The sequence below is a fragment of the Python bivittatus genome, unplaced genomic scaffold, assembly GCF_059951505.1.
Source record: "Python bivittatus isolate LINGU-HERP-01145 unplaced genomic scaffold, Pbiv_v1 ctg000610_np1212, whole genome shotgun sequence".
Classification (NCBI taxonomy): domain Eukaryota; kingdom Metazoa; phylum Chordata; class Lepidosauria; order Squamata; family Pythonidae; genus Python; species Python bivittatus.
Window position 1 is genome coordinate 12876398 of NW_028277088.1, and position 25055 is coordinate 12901452.

General features: G+C 43.6%; 2 protein-coding genes across 3 annotated transcripts; one reads left to right on the top strand and one right to left on the bottom strand.

The window, feature by feature from the left end:
* Window positions 1-5126: 5126 nt before the first annotated feature.
* Window positions 5127-8415, top strand: FZD8 (frizzled class receptor 8). Its single transcript, XM_088150227.1, has one exon. It carries the CDS (start codon window positions 5712-5714, stop codon window positions 7764-7766), a length of 2055 nt encoding a protein of 684 aa, XP_088006353.1. The 5' UTR covers window positions 5127-5711; the 3' UTR covers window positions 7767-8415.
* Window positions 8416-13453: 5038 nt separating this feature from the next.
* Window positions 13454-22934, bottom strand: LOC103059236 (gap junction delta-4 protein-like). 2 transcript variants are annotated; one of them, XM_007444613.4, is made up of 3 exons: window positions 22404-22934; window positions 21916-22035; window positions 13454-17801 (listed from the first exon to the last, which is right to left on the bottom strand). In XM_007444613.4, exons 2-3 carry the CDS (start codon window positions 21989-21991, stop codon window positions 16978-16980), a joined length of 900 nt encoding a protein of 299 aa, XP_007444675.2. In that variant the 5' UTR covers window positions 21992-22035; window positions 22404-22934; the 3' UTR covers window positions 13454-16977. The 2 variants fall into 2 exon arrangements, with proteins under 2 accessions (XP_007444675.2, XP_088006354.1); XM_088150228.1 differs by having other exon boundaries at window positions 22306-22934.
* Window positions 22935-25055: the final 2121 nt, after the last annotated feature.

Here is a 25055-nt window from a genome sequence, read left to right on the forward strand (position 1 = left end):
GAGGAACCCTGCTCTAAGCCATTTATAAAGATGTTGAGTAGCACTGAAACAAGGGCAGAAACCTGGAAATCTCTCTTGATATTTCCCTCCAAGACAATGCAGAACCATTTACAAACATCCTTTCAGTGCAGCTGTTTAACCAGATGCAATTCCAGTGGACCACAGTTCCATCTTGTTCTCCAGAGACCTTGCCAGAAGTTTTACCAAATACCAATGTGCCCTACATACACAGCATTCCCTGTGTCTATCAAAGTAGAGAGCCAGCATTGTATAGTGGTTAAAATATTGGATTAAGACCAGAGGAACCCAGATCAAAGAGCATCTTCTGCCATGAAAAGCTACCTAGGTGAATTTGGGCCTCAAAAGATGGTTGCTGTGGGAAAACTAGAGGAGGGAGTGCCATAACCTCAAAAAAAGGCAGGAGATAAATCTAGCAAATAAATGAACAGATTGGTCCCTCTATCATAAAAATAAATAAAATTGGGCTGATGGAACCTGCTTTTGACAAACTGGCTCCTAGTATTAGAAGCATTTTCTTCAGGGTGCCTGCAGACCTGCTCCTTGACATTCTGTCACCTTGCTCAGTAAAACAGTTAAATTAACTTGTCTGTAGTTCCCCAAATCTTCCCCCCCTCTTCCATTTTTTAATTTGGGACTGTGTTTACTTTTCTCCCATCCACGGGCAAGGTACCAGTGCTCTGGGCATTTCCCAAAGATTGCAGTCAAAGATTCCATGATCACTTCAGCCAGCTCCTTCAAAACCCTTCAACATAATTTGTCCAGCTCCGGAAACTTGAATTTTTCTAAGGTAGCAAAGGTGGATTCTTCCTATACCCTTATTAATCCTGAACTACATTTCCCACTTTTCCTCAATCATATTAAGAAAGGCTCTGTCCTTTTTCTCATGTGTTTGCTTTGTCCAATAGCATATGCAATAGCCTTTTAGCCCTGTAATGTTGAATATACACGTGAACCATATGAATAGCACATACCTCTCAGATTTCATCCCCCCACCCCACCATCTGCCCCCACCACCAAAAACAAACAATCTTCCAGACTGGCTAAACTCTCTAATCCACAGTCAGGCTCAAAAGTTGATGTGATCAGTTTTCTTCCTGTGTTGATGAGAAATAGCAACTTTCCTCCTCTGCTGCTGAGCTTAGCATCTTTAACAAATGCATAAGAGGCCGAACTAAAACAAGCAGTGTTTTGTCTGGCACAGATGAGAATGGAGATGTGTTAGCTGTTGAATTTCTTCCTCATATGCAGTTGTTAAAAGGACAATGTTAACTGCCCAGATTCTATCCAAGGTGCCTAGTAGTGAAGTTTATGCTTTCCAAGCGTAAGATGGATGGTTTTACCTCCAGCTGATGTAACAGGAATGGGGCGGGGGGCGGGGGAGAGGCTCCAGAGCTCCACTGATTTGAGAAGGGAACACTGGATCTTGCAAAGAAAAAAATAAATGAAAAGCTTAACTCCCAGGCAGGTAGTGAAGCTCATAGTTCACAAGCAGAAGCAGATCTTTCCTTACCGTGCAGCCCCATTCTTCCATTTCTGCTACTGTGATTAAAATCCTGTTGGAATTAAATGCCATTCATCTCATGAGCAGTTGACTTTGCACAACATCGTGAGTCAAAATGTGGCTTGCTTTTCTGCAGCTTGGTGAGCATGTTGCATGGACACAGCTATTCTGGTGTGTAAACCGGGATATAGTGTGCTGTATAAATAAAGCCAATGTATGCATTGGATAGGACCAGTAGACAGCCATTCTTTTTCATCATTGCATGGAGATGTTATAATTTTTAAGGGTCATTACATTTAGAATTGCATATTTCTTATAAGTAAACATTGTAAAAAGACTTGATCTAAGCTCTTAGTAAGCCCATTAGTTCCAAACACAGTAATCATGTGCTTAACTTTGGTTGGCTACTTTAACCAAACTTGCAGAAAAATGGATGTATTTATTAATAATGCAGTCTTATACACGTAAGTCCCAATGAGTTCACCTGGGTTTATTAAGTGATATAGGACTGCAACAGGAATTTAAAAAAAATATGGCTATAGCCCCCCCCCCCCTTTTTTACCACATAGGCTATTTTCATCCTTGGTCATCTCCTCTCCTCAAAACACACACACACACACACACACACACACTTAAATCAAATTTAATTAGCCACTGATAAATTCAATGTGCATATTTAAGTTTTCATCACCCTTCTTCCTATTAACACTCCATCCAATCTTTGTTTATTTTAGAATCTCAGTATGTGTCTCTGTCACCAAAAGGAGTGAGATTAATATGTTGAATCCAATCATACTCTGAGAATATTTACACATTTCTAAATATCATCAAATCTGAATCCAGCTCTGGATTTCAATTGAAGATTTGTTAATCATTTTTGCTTTTTAACTTTTTTTTTCCCCGATGAAATTTCCCCGTCACAAATCAAACCAGAAACATTGACTCTGGGGTATCAAATGTGGTTGGTAAAGTTATATTTTATAGGCTTTGTGGTGTACATAAAATACATTGAGGATATTTATTGGCTACACAGGAGAGGAATTTATATATACCTCCCACACCCACAAGTTTTCTGACAGGGTGCAACATCCTGATGTGTGCAAATGGAAGAAAACAGCACAACTAAACAAATTGTTCATTGTACAATGCACGCTTAGCACTTTTAAGGTACTGATGTTTGAGCTCTTCTTTCGTTAGAAGACAGTTTGCCTGAGATTTTGGAGAGGTAGGTGGATTAACAGTCTGACCTGTCCTTTAGCCATAGTTGAATTAGCAATTTCAAAATTATTAAAATTGTGGCATCTTCCACAGTGGACAAAAATCTGTGTTTTATCTTTTTGCTTGACTGAACTGAGCCACTTTGAATACTTATATAAGCAGAAAGGTGGCATATAAATTTAATAAAGAGTAAATATAATGAAAATATATTTTCATTATATTTCTATATCCTAGAAAGCAGGAGACTGTGAGTTCTTAGGCATGAAAGCCAGCCGGATGACTCTGGGCCTGTCACTCTCAGCCCAACTCACCTCACAGGGTTGGTGTTATGGGGAAAACAGGAGGAGGAAGGAGTATTAGGCATGTTCGCCGCCTTGAGTTATTTATAAAAATAATAAAGGTGGGATAAAAAAAACTTTAAACAAAATCTGCTACCATAGAGAAGAAGGGGCAGAGAAAGTTGGAATGAATTTCCCAACTTAATGACTTTCAGATGGGAGGAATATTAACCCCTTTTGACCAGGCTGGAGTTAAATGCATTGGGAGGGCACCAAGCTGAAGAACATTACTGAATTGCCCCTGTTCTTTTCCCCTATCTGGGGCTAGGAGCAAAACCTTCGGGGGCAACAGCTGGAGAAAGGAACACCACAGGTCCTGGCCCTGGAGTCAGTGCCAGAGCAGACAGGCAGATCCAGTTACATTCTGACTGGATGAAGCAGCTGTCAGATGCAAAGTTAACTGGGGAGCCAGACTGGAAGCAAGAATATGGAGCTACAGAACTTTCATTTCTCATTACAACTGTTTTGATAAGCCCTTTTCTCAACCGACAAATTCTTGCAAGGAGCAATAAGAGCCACATAGACATCTTTGCATGCTCAAACCCAGCCCAACAGATGGATGGAGAATTGGCAAGCAGACAAATGCAATTTAGACAGGCCTCCTCAGGAGTAGAAGGGGACTTCTAGCTGGATGCATATGGACGTGCTGGACCTCAGCTTCTGTAATCCTCACCAGCATGACCACGGGGGGTGTTGGGACTCAAACCTCATATAGATTTCATGAGTTTGAGGAAGGCTGCTGTATAAATTGTAGTCTTACACCAACTGGAGATAAGTGTCATCAAAATAAATGGGATTTCCTTCTTCTTAATGAGATTATCATGATAGAAATTGAGACTTTTGGTATCATCCTATGACAAGGACATTAAGTCCTGTTTATTCTGATGGAGACTTCCACCAGAGACAACGGGATAGATGAGGATGTAAGCATACTTAGAGTACACTCAACAAAGTCAACAAGATCTGTCATAACTACCTCGAATCCCACTGATTTCAATGACTATATTTCAGATTTGAAGAAGTCTGCTACAAATCCATTGTCTTTCAGTTAAGTTAAATGTCTATCAAAAGAAATGGGACAGACAGACAGACAGATATATATATATATATATAAATAAGTGAAACTATTTAGGACTATGAAGATGGAGAAGCAGCCTTCACTTGCATTCTGAATTCCAATTCTGGATATGGGGAATCCCCATTTGCACTAAAATCATGTTTTGTTTCCAACTTGCTACCTTCCAGATGTTTGGGATTTCCAAAATCACGGACAGGAGTGTGGTGGACTGAAATCCAGGGGAACTCCTGTTAAGAAAGGCTGTTCCCAGAAAATGTTCCCAGAAAAGGTGATCCTGAGCAAATCGAAAGGAAAAGAGGAAATGGCATCATTAAAATAATATGCCAGATCCTGAACATCTTACATCCAAACATAATTGTTTGTTTTGTCAAGGGGTGTGTGTTTATATTTGAACAGTACTTTTACATTCATTCATATCGTAAGGCACTCGGAGTCTTCTTGGAGTCAGGCGGCCTTAAAACTACATTTAATAAATTAATAAAAACAGCTTTCTTAGGTATGTTGATCCAGCCTATCAGAAATCCAAAATATCCAGGAATAAAAAGGGGGGGGAAGGCACTTGGTTTCATGGTACGCCTAGAAATTAAGCTTTACGAAAAGGTCTTCCCACTCAGGAGAGAAAATGGAGAATTAACTGAAGAAGCCTTGGGAGCCATGGCGTCATCTGTTTGTATTTATTAATTTATTTGAGAACTTACCTGCCTAAGTGTTAAGTGAGCCATTTATACCTTGGGAGGGAAAGAAAACACGCGCGCACACGCAGACCACGCCGTGAATCTTAAAGGGCCAGGAGCGCTCGGCTCGTTCTGCTCCTGGGGCCAAGCCCGATCCACCTTAAGCGAGAGGGCTCAGTCGGGGACCCCGATCTCCGCCCGGAGTCCTCGTGATAGGTAGCTGGGACAGGCGAGGCGGGGCCTGGCATCCTCCGATATAAATAGCCCTGAGAGCGCGGCCACCGGGTTGGCGCTGCTGGAGCTGGAGAAAATCAGAAGTTGGGCAAGCGGGAACGGCGGCGGCGCTGCTGCTGCTCCTGCTGCTGCTGCTGACGACGGAGCCTCTCAGGTGGCACCGCTTCTCCGGCGCGCCGCAAGCTGGTCTTCCGCGCCCGTCTCGCAGGGCAGCCGAGCTTCCTCGGGGCGCTTTCGCCGAGCCAGCCTGCTGGAGCGACCGAGTGGCTGCGTCTCCAGAGCGCCCAGCCATCTTGACACGGCGCGGCTGAGGGAAAGTTGAGAAGAGCAAGACGGCGCCCAAGCCGCCGCAGCGCCGAGTCCCGCACCCCAGCCCGGCGGCCAGGAACGCGGCGTGGGAGATGAGCGCGAGAGAGCCGCGAGCGTAGCCGCCCAGCGCGATCGCAGCCGAGGAGCCGCCGCTTCGCTCCGTCTCCCTCCCGGACTGACTTCGGGGGAGGGAGGCCGCGCTCTGGAGCCTGCCGAGAGGCGAGCCGGGGCGGCGAGGGCGCGGAGACCCTGTGGGCCGGGCTGGTGGGCAACGACAAAGGGCGAGCGGGACGGAGGAGCCCGCCGGGACGTGCCGCCGCCGCTGCTCCTCGCCGAGCATGGAGCCTCGGTCTTACCTGTTGACCATCGCTTTCCTGCCGCTCTTCCTGCCCGCCTGGTCGCCGCTGCAGCCGCATCCTAGCTGCGCCGCCGCCGCCTCCGCAGCCGCCGCCGCCGCCTCGTCGTCCTCGTCCGCCAAGGAGCTGTCCTGCCAGGAGATCACGGTGCCGCTGTGCAAAGGCATCGGCTACAATTACACGTACATGCCCAACCAGTTCAACCACGACACGCAGGACGAGGCGGGGCTGGAGGTCCACCAGTTCTGGCCCCTGGTGGAGATCCAGTGCTCGGCGGACCTGCGCTTTTTCCTGTGCAGCATGTACACGCCCATCTGCCTGGAGAACTACAAGAAGCCGCTGCCGCCCTGCCGCAGCGTGTGCGAGCGGGCCAAGGCCGGCTGCGCGCCCCTCATGCGCCAGTACGGCTTCGCCTGGCCGGACCGCATGCGCTGCGACCGCCTGCCCGAGCAAGGCAACCCGGACATGCTGTGCATGGACTACAACCACACGGACCTCGCCACCGCCGCGCCGCCGCCGCCGCAGCCCAAGCCGCCGCACCGCAAGCCCGCGGGAGGCGGGACGGCCAGGGGCTCCGGGGCCGCCGGGCCGCCCCCGCCCGCCGCTGAGCCCCCCCTGCGCAAAGGCCGCCCGCCGGCCCCCTGCGAGCCGGGCTGCCAGTGCCGGGCGCCGATGGTGTCGGTCTCAAGCGAACGCCACCCGCTCTACAACCGCGTCAAGACGGGGCAGATCGCCAACTGCGCCCTGCCGTGCCACAACCCCTACTTCAGCCCGGACGAGCGCGCGTTCACCGCCTTCTGGATCGGCCTGTGGTCCATCCTGTGCTTCCTCTCCACCTTCGCCACCGTCTCCACCTTCCTCATCGACATGGAGCGCTTCAAGTACCCCGAGCGGCCCATCATCTTCCTGGCCGCCTGCTACCTCTTCGTCTCGCTGGGCTACCTGGTGCGCCTGGTCGCCGGCCACGAGAAAGTGGCTTGCAGCGGCGGAGCGGCGGCCGCGGGAGCAGGACCGGCGGGCCCCGCTGGAGGCGCTGCGGGGGCGGCCGCGGCCGCTGTGGGCGGGCGCGGCGCGGCGGGGGGAGCGGCGGAGCTGCAGCCGGACCTGGCCGTGGCCGAGCACGTGCGGTACGAGAGCACGGGCCCGGCCCTGTGCACCATCGTCTTCCTCTTGGTCTACTTCTTCGGCATGGCCAGCTCCATCTGGTGGGTTATCCTGTCCCTCACCTGGTTCCTGGCCGCTGGCATGAAGTGGGGCAATGAGGCCATTGCAGGCTATGCCCAGTACTTCCACCTTGCTGCTTGGTTGCTGCCCAGCATCAAATCCATTGCGGTGTTAGCGCTCAGCTCTGTGGATGGGGACCCCGTGGCTGGCATCTGCTACGTGGGCAACCAGAGCCTTGAGAATCTGCGGGGTTTTGTGCTGGCCCCCTTGCTCATCTACCTGGCCATTGGCTCCATGTTCCTGCTGGCTGGTTTCGTCTCGCTCTTTCGCATCCGGAGTGTCATCAAGCAGCAAGGGGGGCCCACCAAGACACACAAGCTGGAGAAGCTCATGATCCGCCTGGGCCTCTTCACCGTGCTCTACACGGTGCCTGCTGCCAGCGTGGTGGCTTGCCTCTTCTACGAGCAGCACAATCGCCCCCACTGGGAAGCCACTCACAACTGTCCCTGTCTGCGGGACCAGCAGCCCGACCAGGCCCGCCGCCCAGACTATGCAGTCTTTATGCTCAAGTACTTCATGTGCCTGGTGGTGGGCATCACCTCGGGAGTGTGGGTCTGGTCTGGAAAGACTCTGGAGTCCTGGAAAGCACTCTGCACCCGCTGCTGCTGGGCCAGCAAAGGGACTGCAGTTGCAGTGGCTGGGAGCATCGGAGCCAGTGGGGGAGGCGGGGGCATAGGGTCTGCTGCCACTGTGGGAGGACTGGGGGGGGGAGGCGGGTCCATGTACAGTGATGTCAGCACCGGTTTGACCTGGAGGTCTGGCACTGCCAGTTCAGTTTCATACCCCAAACAGATGCCCTTGTCTCAGGTGTAAGAGCCGGAGTTGGGGGAGGAAGGGGTGCAGCCCATCTCTCCTTGAGAAGGAACTTCAGGCCTCCCTAGGACAGGGCTACTGCTAGAGGCTTCCAAGTGCCAGCCCATCGTCCTCAGCCTCTTCCTCTAACTCCTTCTCAGTCAGTCCTTCCCTTATCAAGAAGCTGCATGTTTCTGTGTTGTTGGTACAGGAAGTTTCTCAAGACAAGAATTGCCTTACATGTCTTCAACCAGCACGAGACCTTTTGCCCAGTAGGGCCTCTCTGCTCTTTCTCCGTCCATCAAATCTTGATACAACATCAAGGAACGTCTCTCTAATTGAACTGCAGGGGTGGAGGAGGCTCTAAAGAATTTCCTTTTTTAACCATGCCAACAACAACAAAAACTGGCAGATGCCTTAAAATCATGTGCTCAAATCATGTCTTAATTGTACACCCCAAGTAAATACGGGTTTCTTATGTTAAAGGATGTATTTATATAATTATTTGGTACCTTGTACAAAATGTGTAAAATATGTATATATTCCAAATGCTATACAGTCTGTAAATTTCTTTTGTTTAAAGAAAAAGTTTAGAGGCTTACCACCACTGCTCCCACCTAAGAGCAAAAATTTGAGTATTCTATTTTGTCAATAAAATAATGTTAAATGATTTGTTTGGGAGGGGGATGCCCCCTCTTTGCTGTCCTAGTTATTCCTGCTTCTTGACTTCTGAGGAATACTGAGGCTTGAATGTTCCCTCAGAGCACTGTTCAAATAAAAACAGTGACAGATTTCAGTACAGTCAATAGAGAGGCACTTTCAGAAGTTGATCGTCAGAGTCTCTGAGATTCATGAGCCGGATGACTCCAGCTATCAACATTCTTGGCTTGTTGTCATGTTGGCTTCAAAAGATGGTTGTTGGAAACTAAAAATACAGTGTCAAGAATTCTTGGTCCCCTTCAAATTAACTGGACAGAGTCCAAAAGAAGTTAATAATGCAGTGGCTATTGATCAGATCATGGAGCACAGGTAGGATGTCAAAAAAGCACAGGGCTATATCTCTCAAGGTGTTAATTCTGATTATGTACTACCATATCAGCGTCCACTCCTACTGACCACATAGCAGATTTTCTCCATGATGATCTGTCCCTAACCTGGATGAAATGACCTGTAAGTCTTTCATAGCCTAGGGTGCTCCATATATTTTGGAGATATGCTAGAGTTCCCAGTTAAGCATGTTGGCTGGGAAAGAAGCTTATTCAGAATGAAGGGTTTGAATCACGGCCGCCTTTTTCAGGAACTCTTGCTTTATCATGCAATAATCAAAGCAAAAGCATTTACCTACCACAGGTTTGTTCTGACTTCTGCCAAATGACTGTTAAGCTGGGAATGCAGGAAAAATGGTGTGCAAACCTTTCTGGTTGCCATTGTTTGTTTGAGGGAGTGCTTGCCTCTTCAGTAGGCCAAAGCTGAAATGTTAAAACTGTTTTATGATGGAAAAGTAAGCTGAGAACTGTGGAGGGTTTTATTTATGGGTTCTGCAAATGCACTTAGGGGTGGCATGGTCTTCCATGCAGATGGGCATCTTTGATGAAGATGGTCTTCCCATCAAGGCGAAAATGAATTGATGGAAGTGGGAGGCTGTGGAATTAGCAGAATGCTTTAGAAAAACAGTTGAACTTTTTACCTGTCTACCCCAATGGCTCAAAGCATCTCTGCTTTTAAAGAGAACTAAATGAATAAGGTTAATCTATAGGGATCTTAGCTCCTTTAGAGACGGGCAAACCCCCCCCCCTCACAAAACTTTGATCTCTTCTCTCTAAATGTCTTGTATAGAGGGTTTGGGGTTCTTTTTCTTTAGAAAATTCTTCCCGCTGCCCAGTTTCTCTTGTTGTAGACCAATTTGCCACCATGGAGCCTCAAAAGTTCTTCAATTAAAAGAATGTAAGGCTTTTTTTTTTTTTTTAAGGGAGACTTGTAACAGTTAGTGAATACCAGAGGAAAAGAACAGCCTTTTAACCAGCTTTTCCTAGCTTTGTTAGTCAGACTGCAGGCATGTAGGGCCAAGGTTAGAGTATTATGGGGAGGGGTGGGATGAGAGAGAAATTTCTAAATACTCTACAGGTGGTCTGTGGTCTACTTAGAATTGCTCCTGTTTAAAGCATTTTTGCAGACCAATTATATTCCAAAATTCTTCACTCACTCTAGCTGCTGCTTGAACGACAAAGCTGCTATGAACGAGACCTTTTTTTGTTTTGCTTTGCTTTGCTTAAATAAGCTTTAAGGTTCTGAGATCTTACCGTTCTTCTCTCTTGCTCTCTGTATACATATGCTTTAAATCCCAGTTCTGAAGTGCAGAACGCTTGCATTTTGCATTGTTTTGAATGCCTGGTGGTTGTATTGCAAGTTGCTGTGATAGAAAAAGCAGTTAGGTCAGCAGCTGACAGATAGACAGACCCTTGGTCGCCTGTCAGGAGCTAGGCTGCCCGTTTGCTCAATGGTACAGTTGCAAATTCTGCAAGGGAAATATGGAGTGGTAGAGAACACAGTACTGCCCTGGAGAAGGGAAGAAAAGGGAGCCCGTTGACCTCCAGATGTTGCTGAATTACAGAAGTTCAGAAAGATCTGAACTGTTTGCCAAGAAATGGTTCACTTTCCCCAGAAGTCTTAGCCAGTATGTCCAATGGTGAGGGGTGTTGGCAGTTAAATCTGTAATGTCTGGAAACCCTGATTTCACCATCGTTACTCTAAAATAGGAAATCAGTGAAGGGGGAAGTCTAGCTCTCTTAGAACGTGAACAAAATAGAATACTTTTCCTTTTCCACCTGAGAAAAGGATTTCTTGTCACGAAAACCCCCCTGCAGTACTGAAGGAGAACTCAAATTGGGAAGTAAACTTCCTCCTGTTCTTTCCAAGATGACTTTTTGTGTTTATTTCCTTTTATCTCTTTTGTGATTTCAGCTGTTGGAGCAGGACAAAACCTGCTACAGTAAAATCCATAGAATCAGCAAAAGGCAAGTCAGATGGGGGTGAGGCTGTTTTGACTTGTCAAGACAATACTTAGCCTAGGGGTTGTTTTATAGCAAATTCAAACTACTTTGCCAAAAAATTATTTCCAATATTTCTAGTGCACAGTACAGAATTATGTAAGAGGCCCAGTGGCTGCATAAAGATATTGGAAAATAACATTTTTAGACAAATCCTGAAATGTCCATAAATGTAGTTCCTGGAGTGGCCATTGTGTTTGTGTGTGTGAATTTATCCCCACCCCCACCCCGGGTAGAGAAAGAAGCAATACAAGTGAAACCCTAGGAAGAGTTGTTACGGAGTACCATAAATTCCTGACAGTAACAGAATAGATAAAATTAAGCTCTACACAAAAATGATGTTACTCAAAAGTAATTGGTCTGGATCATTGGGTATGAAAAGTTCAAATAGCATTACAAGAAGCAAATAGCTACTTAAAAATCCAGTGTTTGGAAGTACAACTGTACATAGTAGGAAAAGCACACTTTGAAAAGTTAGGGATGACTGCCACCTATTGGCCAAAGAGTAAATTAACAATTCTAAGCAATCTAGAATTTACTCCCACCCTCCCTTTAATAGTTTAATTGTACTAATTAAAACTATACACACTTTTCTTTGATGGGAACATTGGAGATGTTTGGCTTAGAGTCATTTAGAAATTTGGTGACTGTTGTACTTAGCATCTTGGTATGAAGACAAACATCTGGGCTTTACTTTTGTGCAAAAGAAATTTCCTACATTTATGCCATTTTAGTGTAGGAGACTGTTGGCAGTAGTACGTAATCTCTTCTGATTATTCTGCCTTGGTGTATTTTACAATGCACAGGTGCTAGACCCCGCTATGGAGTCACAAAGTCTGCATTTGCCAACTGTATTGGTGTAAATTTTATAACACAATCTCTGGGGAGGATTTTGCATACCACCATGAAGCAGTTCTGTACTTTATGCATGCGATAGGGTTTATATGTAGGTAACTGCGTAAAGGGTTGTATCTAGAACAATCTTCCCCAGACTTCTTTTGAGTTCAACTCCCATAATGTCAGGCAATATAGGCCAAGGATGTTCTATCAGAAAAGTGTACAAACTGTGGCCCAATACATATAGAGGACAAGAGTTTGGGGAAGGCTGTCTTTAGGAGAGAAGTGAGGATTTCTTGGTGCTCCAGATATTGCAACACTCACAATGTCCCTCACCACTGGCCATGTGGCTAGATCTCCTAAAAGCTGAAGTTCAACATCTGGAGGACTACAGTTTCCGTACTCTTGATTTAAGACTGCAATGTAAACAAAACCAGTTCTACAGTCGTTATAGGAGAATTTTGGCATTGTACTAATTGATAGAGAGCCAACTTGGTGTAATGCTTAAGGTACCAGGCTAGAAACTGGGAGACCATGAGTTCTAGTCCCACCTTAGAACTCCCTCTCTCTCGGCCCTAGGAAGCAAGCAATGGCAAATCACTTCTGGAAAACTTTGAAAACTGCAAGGACTTGTCCAGGTAGTCATAGGAGTTGAAACGCTGACTCAAAGGCACACACACACACACACACACACACACACAAAGTAGCAAATATTGAATAGTTTATCAAACTTTTCAGCTTGCTGGTTTTGTATCTATGCACTTTCTCTAGAGATTAAAGTAGAGCGCCTACCATATTTTCATCTTCAAACTTCAAGGAACACTTCTTGACAAAAGTGTGCTAGAGACAGACAAAATCTGCAGATGTTCTTCCCAGAAGAGCTGCCCCTTACGTTGAATGAAGAATTTGCTTATTGAAATTTTGGCTCAGTTGCCAACATTCACTGGCCTTGGCTATATTCCTTAAATTCCAGTGGGCCTGGGATTTATGAAGAGCCTACTTTTAAGTAGGGACAACTGCAAATAGTAAAGCAATCTATAGACTTGGTGCAACCATGTGTTTTTTTGAACATGGGAAAATTCTTCATATTTATGGATCAAAAATATGCAGTCTCTGCCTTGAACCCATTTGCGGAACATGGCATCTCACGTGCGGATATTCTACTGAATGTTTAAACATTGGGAGGTTGCAATTTAAAATTTAAGAACTCATACCATGTCCATTTAGTAAAGTTTACAGATAGCAGCTTTATGAAGTAACACCTTGATGACCTTTCTTTTTACCCTTCCAACCAATAGCATCCTGATTTCCAGGATGCATGACATTACCTCACTTTCAAACAGTTTGTAATCCAGAAAGTTCTTAATTCTTTGTCAAAGTGTGTGTGTGTGTGTTGGGGCTCAGAATAATGGGACTCGTGGCTTTATGTTTGGAGGGTATCAGGTTGGAGGAGGCTAATCTGCATGAATAGCAAACTTGTCTTTGGTACACCCTCTGCGCATAAGAAGGAAGCATCAACTCTGGATCTGTCCATTTTGCTGCTAACTCTTGCAGGGGTGTGTGTCTCTTTTCACCTTGCTAAATAATCCCCGTTCCCCCCCGCCCCCGCCCAAGAGTTACCAAAGAAAAAGATGGAACTAGAGGTGATGATGGAATAAAAAATTGCTTCCATCTGAGCTGGAGGGCTCCCTTTTCCAACACTGAGGTTCCAAATTAAAAAGGAACGCTGTAGCTCCTCAGAGTCCCAGACATGGCAGTCTGTTTTGCAGCTGATAAGGGACAAAAAATTGTTTGTGGTGCCCTCTGCTGGCAGAAGAAATAAAATGGACTTTTTAGATATTTTGACCATATTTCTTTTTAATATTTATTAAGAGCTTTTTCATGGAATGAAAGACAAATCAAAAGAAAAAAATAGAGAGAAATACAAAAAATGAAAAAGAAAATAAACTAAAGTTAAGGAATATATGAATGACTTCCAACCTTTTCAACAGATAATTACAATCTTATTATCCCTCCTCTCTCTTAGATATTATTCAAGTCCCTTCAGCCCCTCATTTAATCCACATCTTTATTAATATTTTGACCATCTTTCAACCATATTCCAAAGCCATTTAACTTAACATTTTCCTAAATTATTAATTTATCTTCCTGCATATTTTCAAAATAAGGCACAATGGATTAAAAAGATATATAGAACTATTAGAACTAGTAGCAATAATATTGAAAAAAAATGCCTACAGAGCTTAGCATTTGGTGAAGCATATTTATCTTTGCTGTCTTTGCTTTGAAGGCCACAATTACTCCCAAGGATGTTTAAACATGAAACCATGACTTTTTTTGCTAACTCAGATTCAGTCAGCCCACTGTGAAAAGATTACATTGCTAGGTGTGGTCTCAGCTCTTCATCTTGGAATCATTCAAATATTTAATAAAAGTTCACTTAAAGCACACAGGATTACTGCAAGCTTGCGCCAACCCCCATCCCACATAGCAAGTATTCCAAATAAAAAAGTCTTGTCCCAAAAGCTGAAGTTAAGAACAAAGCACAGCACGTCAATGAATGCAGATGGAGTCCCAGAACCAGCATTTTTCCTCATAATACACAGAAATATTTTAACTATATCACTCGGTATGTCTTTCAGTTTCCAGCCCCACCATCGTCAGCCATCGATATGCCAATGGAAGTAGGGCTGGCATAAGTGATGCATTAAATTTGGGTCAGCTTGTAGTAGGTAAAGCACCTGATACAATGAATGTAGTAAGTCCGGTTTTACACTGATGAGTTCACTTAAGCTGAATTGGCAGTGTTTACAGCAGGGGTATGGTCAAAAAAGTCAAGATGGCAGCTACAGTAGTGTGACCAAAACTCCACCCACTTTTTATGTGTATGATGTGGACACCCCAGGGTTTCAGCATGAAAAGTTTCTTTAATTGAATGGGACTGTCCATTTCAATTTCCCACAATGTTCCAAACAACTCAATGAAATATTACTCTGGAACAATACAGGACATTAAAATCAAGAGTTTCACACAGAATATCTGATGGATGGAAGGAAGGAAGGAAGGAAGGAAGGAAGGAAGGAAGGAAGGAAGGAAGGAAGGAAGGAAGGAAGGAAGGAAGGAAGGAAGGAAGGAAGGATTTTGATACCACAGTAGTTGTAAGGGAGACCTACAAGGATTCAACATGGGGATGTCATTCTAGAATATAATGTGCTCTTCCACTTTAACTTTTCCATGCTGTGTTTTTGCTGCTGTTCAGGAGATTTTAATAGATAGGAAAATGCAAACGCAACTTAAGGGCCATGCTTATAAAATATTGTGGTTATTTAATATCCTGCAGCAGATCTGTTGGCAGAGGGTGGTGGTCAAAAGAGTCAAGACGACAGCTGTGACCGCGTAACCAAAGCCCAAATGTACATTGCACATCAAAAAGGACAGAGCTGCCATCACACAAACACCGTCTTGATTTTTTTTATTGTTCCCCACCTCGCAGATGCCTCTGTCCTGAGTATGTCTGTCAATATCTAGTGATATCCAGGGCTTAGTTACAGCTTCCATAGCAATTAAAAGGACAGAAAGCTGAAAACTGAGCCACTATGAAGGTTCTACCCCATATTAAGAAAGCAACCAAGGATGCACTCTATGTTTTAGTTATTGAGAAGATCCTTGCTTTCAGGCTGAGAAATCCTCTGAAACATTGAGAAGGCTGTGGGTTGTTGTGCTGTTGCTTCGGTACATGTCATTATGCAAGCTCATTAGCAAAAAAATTCTGAATTTTAGTCCATTCTGAATTATTTCTCACATTGCAGCCTTACTTGTGTTGTTTTCAACCTGCAAGCTCTTCCAAGTCCTCTAGAGAGCAGTATTTCCTTTTATGGGGTGAGTAACACCATTGTTTCAGTAGCCACACGAAATGGAATTGGAGGATTCGGATTCACTGAATTGAAGCAAAAGTGTCTGAACACTCCCTGGGGAGAAGGAGATTAGAAGGAAAATCGTGCATGGTCTTGACTCTAGTGAGAGAGGAAATTAATGATACCAAGCTGCCAGAAGACAAAGATTTCCAGTCATACTCTGTTTAGAAAGCCATACTAAATAGTATGAAGAGGATTGAACATGGCTGTGTAAATCACTAAGGCATTCACTACTTAAAATTCCAGCCAGAACTGCCCACTTCCAACCACAGTTTTCACAACTTTTATGGACTCCAGCTGAATCTCACATTTATTACCATAGTCTTCCTTAGAGGTACACAGATAGGTCTACCTTCTACAGATTTAAAGTGGAAAAAAGAGGTCATTTTTTTTTTCAGTGTTAAGATATATTTGAAATGAATATTTATATTCCACATTTCATGTGCACATGTTTTAATGATTTAGTGAATGAGGATGAAGGGATATCATATTTCCTTTTTCTAAAAAAGCTATTGACAAGTATAGTTTTACACTGGGAAATCTCTCACTCAAAGCTTACCCATTTATGCACTTACAATTAATTCTTGATAATTAACCTCAACAATATTATGATCACTTTTCAACCAGTGTTGGTAAATCATGATGCCTAGAAACCGTTTTTTACTAACCCAGATATGCGCAAAGCTAGCTTTTCCGAGAATGTTCAGTTCTCCCAAGAAATAGATGTCTGCAATGTCAAAAGGCATAAGTTATCTGTTGTGTCCTTGTTATACTCCCCCTTAATTGCTGACTTCTTTGCAGATAGAATTGGCTGAAGATATCTACACGAAGGCTTTCTGTCTGATTTAGAGGTCTAATCATTTGGAGTCCTAAATCACAGGCTAAGTATGATACTTTCAAACTTGGTTCCCCTCTTCAACCTATCCTTTTCATCACATAACGGAAGACCAGACTTTTGTTATTCACCTTTCCACACTTGTCAGCTTTTCCAAAAACCAGATGCCTCTACTGGATAAGTGAATTTTCTTAAACAAAGCATCTGAAGGGGAAGGATAATGACATGTGTATCCATAAAGATGGCTCCCCTGATCAGTCCTCCCTCTCCAATCATCTAAGACAGTGTTTCTCAACCGTAGCAACTTAAAGATGTGTGGACTTCAACTCCCAGAATTCTCCAGCCAGCATGCTGGCTGGGGAATTCTGGGAATGAAGTCCACACATCTTCAAGTTGCCAAGGTTGAGAAACACTAATCTAAGAGAAGAAAGATCTATGGTCCTCCAGCTCCCCCTCCTTTTTTTCCCCTGTAGAATGAGCCTTTCCAAATATTATATGCAAGTGTTAACTAGTACAAAAAATAATCTATGTGGTTTCATAAGTGGAAGTATAATACATTTATGGTTCTATCCCAGCTAAATACAGATTTAGGGCTGCTTTTACAGGGTGTTATCTTTTGCAGGGTGGCATTCCTTTTGATAGCTTTCCATGGGAACATTGCCACAATCCTCAGAGACATCAGCATTCCCAAGGTTGGACAAAACTCTGCTTGGTTCCCCTTGTTGGTGCATGCTGGTTCTGCATTTTTCCTCCATGCTAATTTCCCCCAGCTTATTTCTATGACTTCTAGCAACCAAAAACAGGTCAACAAAGCCAAGAAGTAAGGAGAAACCACTGACAATCCATAATACGATAATCATGGCAGATTTTTCAGTCGATCTGGGGACAAAGCACTCTACCCGATTCGGACAAGGGTCCACATTACACTTATATAACTTCTCAACAAAGAAGCCAAAGGAATTATATTTCAAATTGCCAATTCGAAAACCACTTTCTATTATCATTCTCAGGAGGAGCTGAACTGTGTATGTCTGTGAAAAATCAGGAATTGCCAATTCATGGGCCCCACAAGTGATTCTGGTCCTTGTTGTGTCATCGGAAGCTATTTCTGTAACTGTGAAGCCAGCAGATACTTTGGCCTGTTTGCAATAAGAACAAGGCAAAGAATAGACCTCCACAACTTGCTTGACCACACTGTGCAAGATGTAGATAGCAAACACAGCAAAAGGGAGGAGCATCAATATCAACTCAAGCAACCAGAACCGAACTTGAGATACTCCAGCAAAAGCATCATAGCACATGCTTGTGCATCCTCGCTGTTGAGTATTACACTCAAAAGCTCCCAATTCATCTTCATAGAGAGGATACGGCCCAAGCAATATCACGGTCAGTCTCATCAGGATCAAGATTAACCAAATCTTTCCTGGAAAAGAAGAAGGGTCGAGACGAGATCAATAAAAAGATCCATCAATCACTAAAACTCCTGGATACTGACTAGCCTGGTTGAGAATCATTTCTAACAATAGCCATACTTTAATCCTATGATTGATGACATTATATATACTTGTCTGTTGCACTGGGAGCTAGAGAGCTGTCAGGTTCAGCCCAAAGAACTCCACGAGACAGTACAGATACAATTCTGTTGCATTTATCAGCTTCCACCTCAAAGACAGAATCTCCCCAGACTGAATCTAAACTTCCCAAGACAGCAGGCCAAAACACCGTGAATTCCTTAGGGTGGTGCCAGTCTCATCTTCTTAACCTTCCCACGCTCCTGCTGGGGGCTAAGGAAATACTTATCTCCCCGAGCCCAGCCTTCATCCAACCATCCAACCACAAGAACAGAATAAATAGTCTCTTCTGGAGAACAGAATAAATGTTCTGGAGAATAGAATAAAAGTAAGCAGAGGGTGCTCATAAAAACGAGTTGCTTTTTCACACTGAATAGCACCACAGTAGAACGTTCACTAGGGTTTTGGCCCACATGGGGGAAAAACATGGCTATAAAATGGAGGCTCCACTCATCGTCACAATAAGTAGCTTGATCTTCAGTGCATATGCCTAAACTCTTTTTCAAACCTTCTGAGCTAAATGACTACCACTCTGAACAGGTTGTAGGGCTCCTCACATGTTAGCTGCTGGATCTAATATGAGAAATGCCTGCCCAGCTGCTTCAAATACCACCAAGAAAATAGACCTCACCCTTCTGAGGCTATTGAATTAACAGCTCATATTGTTAGGGAACTTCTTTTAATGTTTAGCTGAACTCAGATTCATTGCAATTTCCACTCAGTGGTTCTAATCCTGTTCTCCAGAGGAACAGGACACACATTTCTTCCATCCTGCCTGTTAGGTCTTCAGATCTTCAAAGATTGCTATATTATATGTCCACTTACTATTCTGTTCTCTAATTGAACACATGCAATTAGCTTGTGTTCAGCTACTAACTTACAGGATTTGGTTTTCAAACCTTTTATAAACCTGGTTCTCACCTCCTCCATTTATATCTCATACACCAGCATCCTTCTTTACATGTACCACCCAGATTTTGGATACATATTGTACTAGTCAGTTCCATCAGTTTATGCATTGTATGAACAAGCACTCCCTATTCGTCTTTTCTGAATCTTTCATGAATTAACTTCATTGCATGCCCCTGGATTCAAATATTGTATCAAAGGGGGGCAAAAATTATATACTTGGATGACAGTGCCTGACTGATCTTCTGGGCCCAGAAGCTAAGCAGGGTTAGACCGGGTTTGTACTTGGATGAGAGACAACAAGGAAATTCCAAGGTTATAGACTAGACAAATAAATACCAGAAGAAAGCCATAATGAATTGCTTCTGTTTTCCATGAAAAAACCCTCATGGATGTGTCTATAAAGTTGTCAGGAATCGAGCCCAATTCAAAAGAGGTTGCACACTCAGTGTTTACCATGCTCATTTTGCATGTTTCCATATTGCCCCATAGTTTAGGAGGAACATAAAATCCAAGTTTCTCCCTCTTCTTCTTCAACTATCAAATGATATATAGTAAGGACCTTGGGACAGATCTCTCTTTCAGACAGTTACCAATAACTGAACAGGCAAAGGAGGACACGGACAGTTGGAAAGGAGGCCAAATGGGAAAAAAGGAGGATACACTGTTTAACTTTTGTGGCATCCGTGACAAAAATCGCAGAGAAAAATTGCAAAATAAATGTACTTAGGCCTACATGTAAATGAAATTACTTTTTCCAACATCAGAAAGACTGGTTTGACTGGTCAATCCCAATATTTTTCCAACAAATCTTTATTTTCAAGAATAAATGCTAGCAATAATATAGAATCGACATCAACATGCTTTTCAAATTTCACCATAGAAACATAGGACTACTCATGTGATCTACAGACTACAGTGATCATAGATTTTAAGGGGCTGGATTGAAGCCAATTGCTTGAATCAGGAAATAAATTAAATAATGTAAATTTAGGCTGTTGAGTCCGCCAATGGGCAAGGGAAAGAAAAAAGCAGACAATTTACAAGTCACAATACATGAAAGTTTCAGTGACTGCTATTATGAAAGAGTCCAATTTAAAAAAAAAGACACTCAAAAAGCTGAACAATATTTGATTTTAAGGCTATGTCTGCCAGACAGAGGACAAAAAGGGGGATGTGTCCTCCTTTGCCTGATATCTGGTAATCCTACTCTTCCATTGCTCTTGCCAAACACTAAATCTATTAATTAAATATTATAACAGGAAAAAGTTGTTGATCATCAAGTTATCTCAGGAAGCGTCCTGATCATATTCATTTGTAACTAGTTGTGTTCCAATTATTACTTAACACAGTGCTTCCCAAACTTGTGAAAATTACCCAAAATTGGGTAAAAGTGGTTTTTCTTTGGATAACAACATGCAGACCCATTCACAACAGCGATATTTAAATCGACTTAAAGATTGCCACGTGTACTAAAATATATTTGAAAATTTTCCAAAGTATTCCTATTAAGACAAAAATCAATGAAATTATCAATGGTAATTTGTTGAAATGACATAAAGATCATTCAATGACATTGCTTTTATAATACAGGGGGTCCTCAAGTTACGACCATTTGTTCAGCGACCGTTCAAAGTTACGACAGTGCTGAAGGAAGGGATTTATGACCAATCCTCAAAGTTCTGGCCGTTGCAGCGCCCCTGCAGTCACTGAACAAAAGTCAGGCACTTGGCAACCAGCTTGCACTTACAACCAGTTGCAGCGTCCTGTGGTCATATGATCACCATTTGAAACCTTCCCTGGAGGCTTCCCACAAGCAAAGTCAATGGGGAAGCTGGCAGGGGAGATTGTAAGTCACTCAGGTAAGTCTCCCCCATCCACCCCAGCCTTGCACTCACACACACCATGCCCTCCTTCCCCCCTTTGCTTGCATGCATGCACACACCACACCCTCACTTGCACACACCCACCAACACCCCCCTTCCCCCCTTCAATTTTGGGTAATGAAGGAAAAAGTTTGGGAAGCACTGACTTAACAGAATAATATTAGTCTGTCGTATAATGCCGTCATGTATGTACATGTGCTATCGTCCTTGTATGCATTATATAAAAGGCCTGCTCAAAAAGGCAAACACACTTTGCAGCTTCACTTCAACACCAATCATTTATGAGTCCATTTACGAGAAAATGTCTATAAATTCTGACTGGTTTTGTTCCTGGAAATTTCATTTGAGGGAGGTGGGGTATCTGGTTCTTAAGCCAACACCCTCCCCACAACATATTTATTTATTTATTTATTCGGCTTGTATGCCGCCCATCTCCCCCACGGGTGACTCTGGGCGGCTCACAATAAAAAAGAAAAAACACAATTGTCTCCAAGATGGCTAAAAACTATAAATAATTAAAAAACATATTAAAAATGCCCTAAAAAACCTCCTCTAATTTTGGCCCTATAAAAAACCTGTAAGATGCTGGGGGGGGGACAAACCCCTCACCCCCCCAGCCATCTCCATAGGTGCGGGCCCCCCTCCGGCCCCCAGGCCCTCTGGCAAAGCCAGGATTTAACCCCTTTCCTGAAGGCCATGAGGGAGGGGGCACACCGGACCTCGGGAGGCAAGATGTTCCATAGGGCGGGAGCCACAGCAGAAAAGGCCCTCTGCCTAGACCCCACCAATCGAAATTCCCTGACCGGTGGGGTCTGCAACCTGCCCCTTCTGCTGGACCGAGTGGGACGGGCTGAAGTGACCAGGGCGAGGCGGTTCCTCAGATAACCTGGTCCCGTGCCATGAAGGGCTTTAAAGGTGATGACCAACACCTTGAATTGGACCCGGAAACAAACCGGTAACCAATGCAGCTTGTGCAACAGCGGTGTTACATGTGCCCTCCTAGGGGCATTAAGAACTGTCTGTGCCGCTGCATTCTGTACCAGCTGTAGCTTCCGGATACTCTTCAAGGGTAGCCCCATGTAGAGCGCATTACAGTAGTCCATAGAACGCAGTTTCCTGGAACGAAAACAATTAGAACTCAAATCTAAGATGCACATTTCTCAATACTTACCCATAATTGTCACATTATAATTCAGAAGAAGGAACGAGAAGGTAAACAAGTTCCAGTGTTTCATGTCTGAACTCATTCCTTGGAGTTCTTGCTTCTATGAGAAGAATAAAATGCGGCAATCTAAGTGAAAAGAGGGGGAAGAAACATGAAAAAGAAAAGGTTAAAGCTGGCTTTAAAGAGGAATAATGACATAAGGTAAGGAAAATTGACAGAGAAATGAGCCTTCTTTGGGAAATATAATTCTGCCTTACAGGGAGCAGAATTTATTAAAATTAGCGAACAGCGTTGATTTCAAGCACGTTCTTAGAGAAACTTCTGCCAAAAAAAAAAAAAATAGATAAGATTGAAGAACAGAACAAAAGCTAGACATTTAGCAGACATATTACTTACTATGAGAAATTTCTCCACCTAAATGAAGCAAATACAAATATGTAATTGTATAGCCAGTCAACTGGAGTTTTATGTTTGTCTGTCCGCTCAGGTCTTACATTTTAGGATGAGCCTCTTTCTGGTAACTGGAAAGGTCTCTTTCTCTCTCTCTCTCTCTCTCTCTGAGGAAAATACAGCTCAGCAACAAATTGTCCAGGCTAAAAAACAGGGAAAGCAAATTGTTCCTCCCACTGTGGAAAGAAATAGATGACATAGTTAGCTGTTGCACCAGACAGGAAAGAAACACATTCTAATAAACTACAGAGAGTCATTATTTGGGGATGATCCCATTTGAAATAGGGGAGGCACCCTGCCAAGAAAAAGGAATTATTTATTTCTTTGCTGCAAGCCATTTTTTCTGCTCAAGCTTTTTCCAGGAGCTCCATCAAAAGTACCGGCCTTTCCCTATAGCTCAGTAAAAAAACTTTAAGACTGTGCCTTGGCCAAGGGCTTTCCCGTGAACACCATAAGAGCAGCAGGAAGAACAATATAAAATAAATCATCATCATCATATTTATTTCAGTCATTGACCAATAAAAATAAATACAATAAAACAAACAACAATATTACCCCTTTCATCAATAACTATTAGCAACCATTTGCGGGTGAACCTTACACATTATATAGCAAAATTTTGCAACTTTTAAAGAAATAAATTTATCTTGATTATTTAACAAATAATGCAAGTAAAAATTATCGGAATGCCCGCGGAGTTTAATTAAAAGAGGGGTAATCAGCTGAAAGCGAATGTCCCTATAATACTGACAATACAATAGAACATGGACTGTGATTTCAATGGCACCTGTACCACAGGGGCAGTATCGAATATCATAAGGGATTTTCCTGTATCTTCCTTCTAGAACAGCTATGGGAAAGTGTTAAATCGAGCTCAGGATAAAGCTCTCCTGAATTTTGGAACTGTAATGTGGTACAGGTATGAGACTGGTTTGTTCACTAGAATTTGGTTATTTGCAATTATATTATGGGTAAAAACAGCAGTTTCTACTTGGCCTTCTATACCTAAAATCCTTTGCCTTAATAGTGACCTAGCTTGATCAAACTCTAAAGTCAAAATGGCATCGTTGGAAAACCCATAGAGACTCAGTTTCTTTTGGATAGCTGTTTTCCAGGTCACCTCAAAGTTATCTGCCAGTATTAGATGGGTCAGTCCACTGGGGTTATGGTGTAATTTTAGCCAGTAGGTAAATATGTTAATCCATAGATTGGTTTCAAGTGTACTGACTCCTGCTTCCCGTCGGAGTACTGCATTTGGAACACAGCTGGGTACCTGGAAGATGTTTCTTAGAAATTTTGTTCAAACTCTTTCCAAGGTAATCATGTTGTTGTATGGTCCTAATTGGGCCCCATATACAGTGGGGCAAAAAAGTATTTAGTCAGCCACCAATTGTGCAAGTTCTCCCACTTAAAAAGATGAGAGAGGCCTGTAATTTTCATCATAGGTATACCTCAACTATGAGAGACAAAATGGGGAAAAAAATCCAGAAAATCACATTGTCTGATTTTTAAAGAATTTATTTGCAAATCATGGTGGAAAATAAGTATTTGGTCAATATCAAAAGTTCATCTCAATACTTTGTTATATATCCTTTGTTGGCAATGACAGAGGTCAAACGTTTTCTGTAAGTCCTCACAAGGTTTTCACACACTGTTGCTGGTATTTTGGCCCATTCCTCCATGCAGATCTCCTCTAGAGCAGTGATGCTTTGGGGCTGTCGCTGGGGAACACGGACTTTCAACTCCCTCCAAAGGTTTTCCATGGGGTTGAGATCTGGAGACTGGCTAGGCCACTCCAGGACCTTGAAATGCTTCTTACGAAGCCACTCCTTCGTTGCCCAGGCGGTGTGTTTGGGATCATTGTCATGCTGAAAGACCCAGCCACGTTTCATCTTCAATGCCCTTGCTGATGGAAGGAGGTGTTCACTCAAAATCTCACGATACATGGCCCCATTCATTCTTTCCTTTACACGGATCAGTCGTCCTGGTCCCTTTGCAGAAAAACAGCCCCAAAGCATGATGTTTCCACCCCCATGCTTCACAGTAGGTATGGTGTTCTTTGGATGCAACTCAGCATTCTCTTTCCTCCAAACACGATGAGTTGAGTTTAGACCAAAACATTCTACTTTGGTTTCATCTGACCATATGACATTCTCCCAATCCTCTTCTGGATCATCCAAATGCTCTCTAGCAAACTTCAGATGGGCCCGGACATGTACTGGCTTAAGCAGGGGGACACATCTGGCACTGCAGGATTTGAGTCCCTGGCAGCGTAGTGTGTTACTGATGGTAGCCTTTGTTACTTTGGTCCCAGCTCTCTGCAGGTCATTCACTAGGTCCCCCGTGTGGTTCTGGGATTTTTGCTCACTGTTCTTGTGATCATTTTGACCCCACAGGGTGAGATCTTGTGTGGAGCCCCAGATTGAGGGAGATTATCAGTGGTCTTGTATGTCTTCCATTTTCTAATTATTGCTCCCACAGTTGATTTCTTCACACCAAGCTTCTTGCCTATTGCAGATTCAGTCTTCCCAGCCTGGTGCAGGTCTACAATTTTGTTTCTGGTGTCCTTCAACAGCTCTTTGGTCTTGGCCATAGTAGAGTTTGGAGTGTGACTGTTTGAGGTTGTGGACAGGTGCCTTTTATACTGATAACAAGGTCAAACAGGTGCCATTACTACAGGTAACGAGTGGAGGACA

Coding starts and splice junctions, on each gene's coding strand:
- LOC103059236 (XM_007444613.4), bottom strand. CDS start 21,991: ATGAGTTCAGACATGAAACACTGGAACTTGTTTACCTTCTCGTTCCTT. Junction 17,802..21,915: donor TTATAATGTGACAATTATGG/GTAAGTATTGAG, acceptor CTTCTTTTCCAG/GAAAGATTTGGTTAATCTTG.
- FZD8 (XM_088150227.1), top strand. CDS start 5,712: ATGGAGCCTCGGTCTTACCTGTTGACCATCGCTTTCCTGCCGCTCTTC.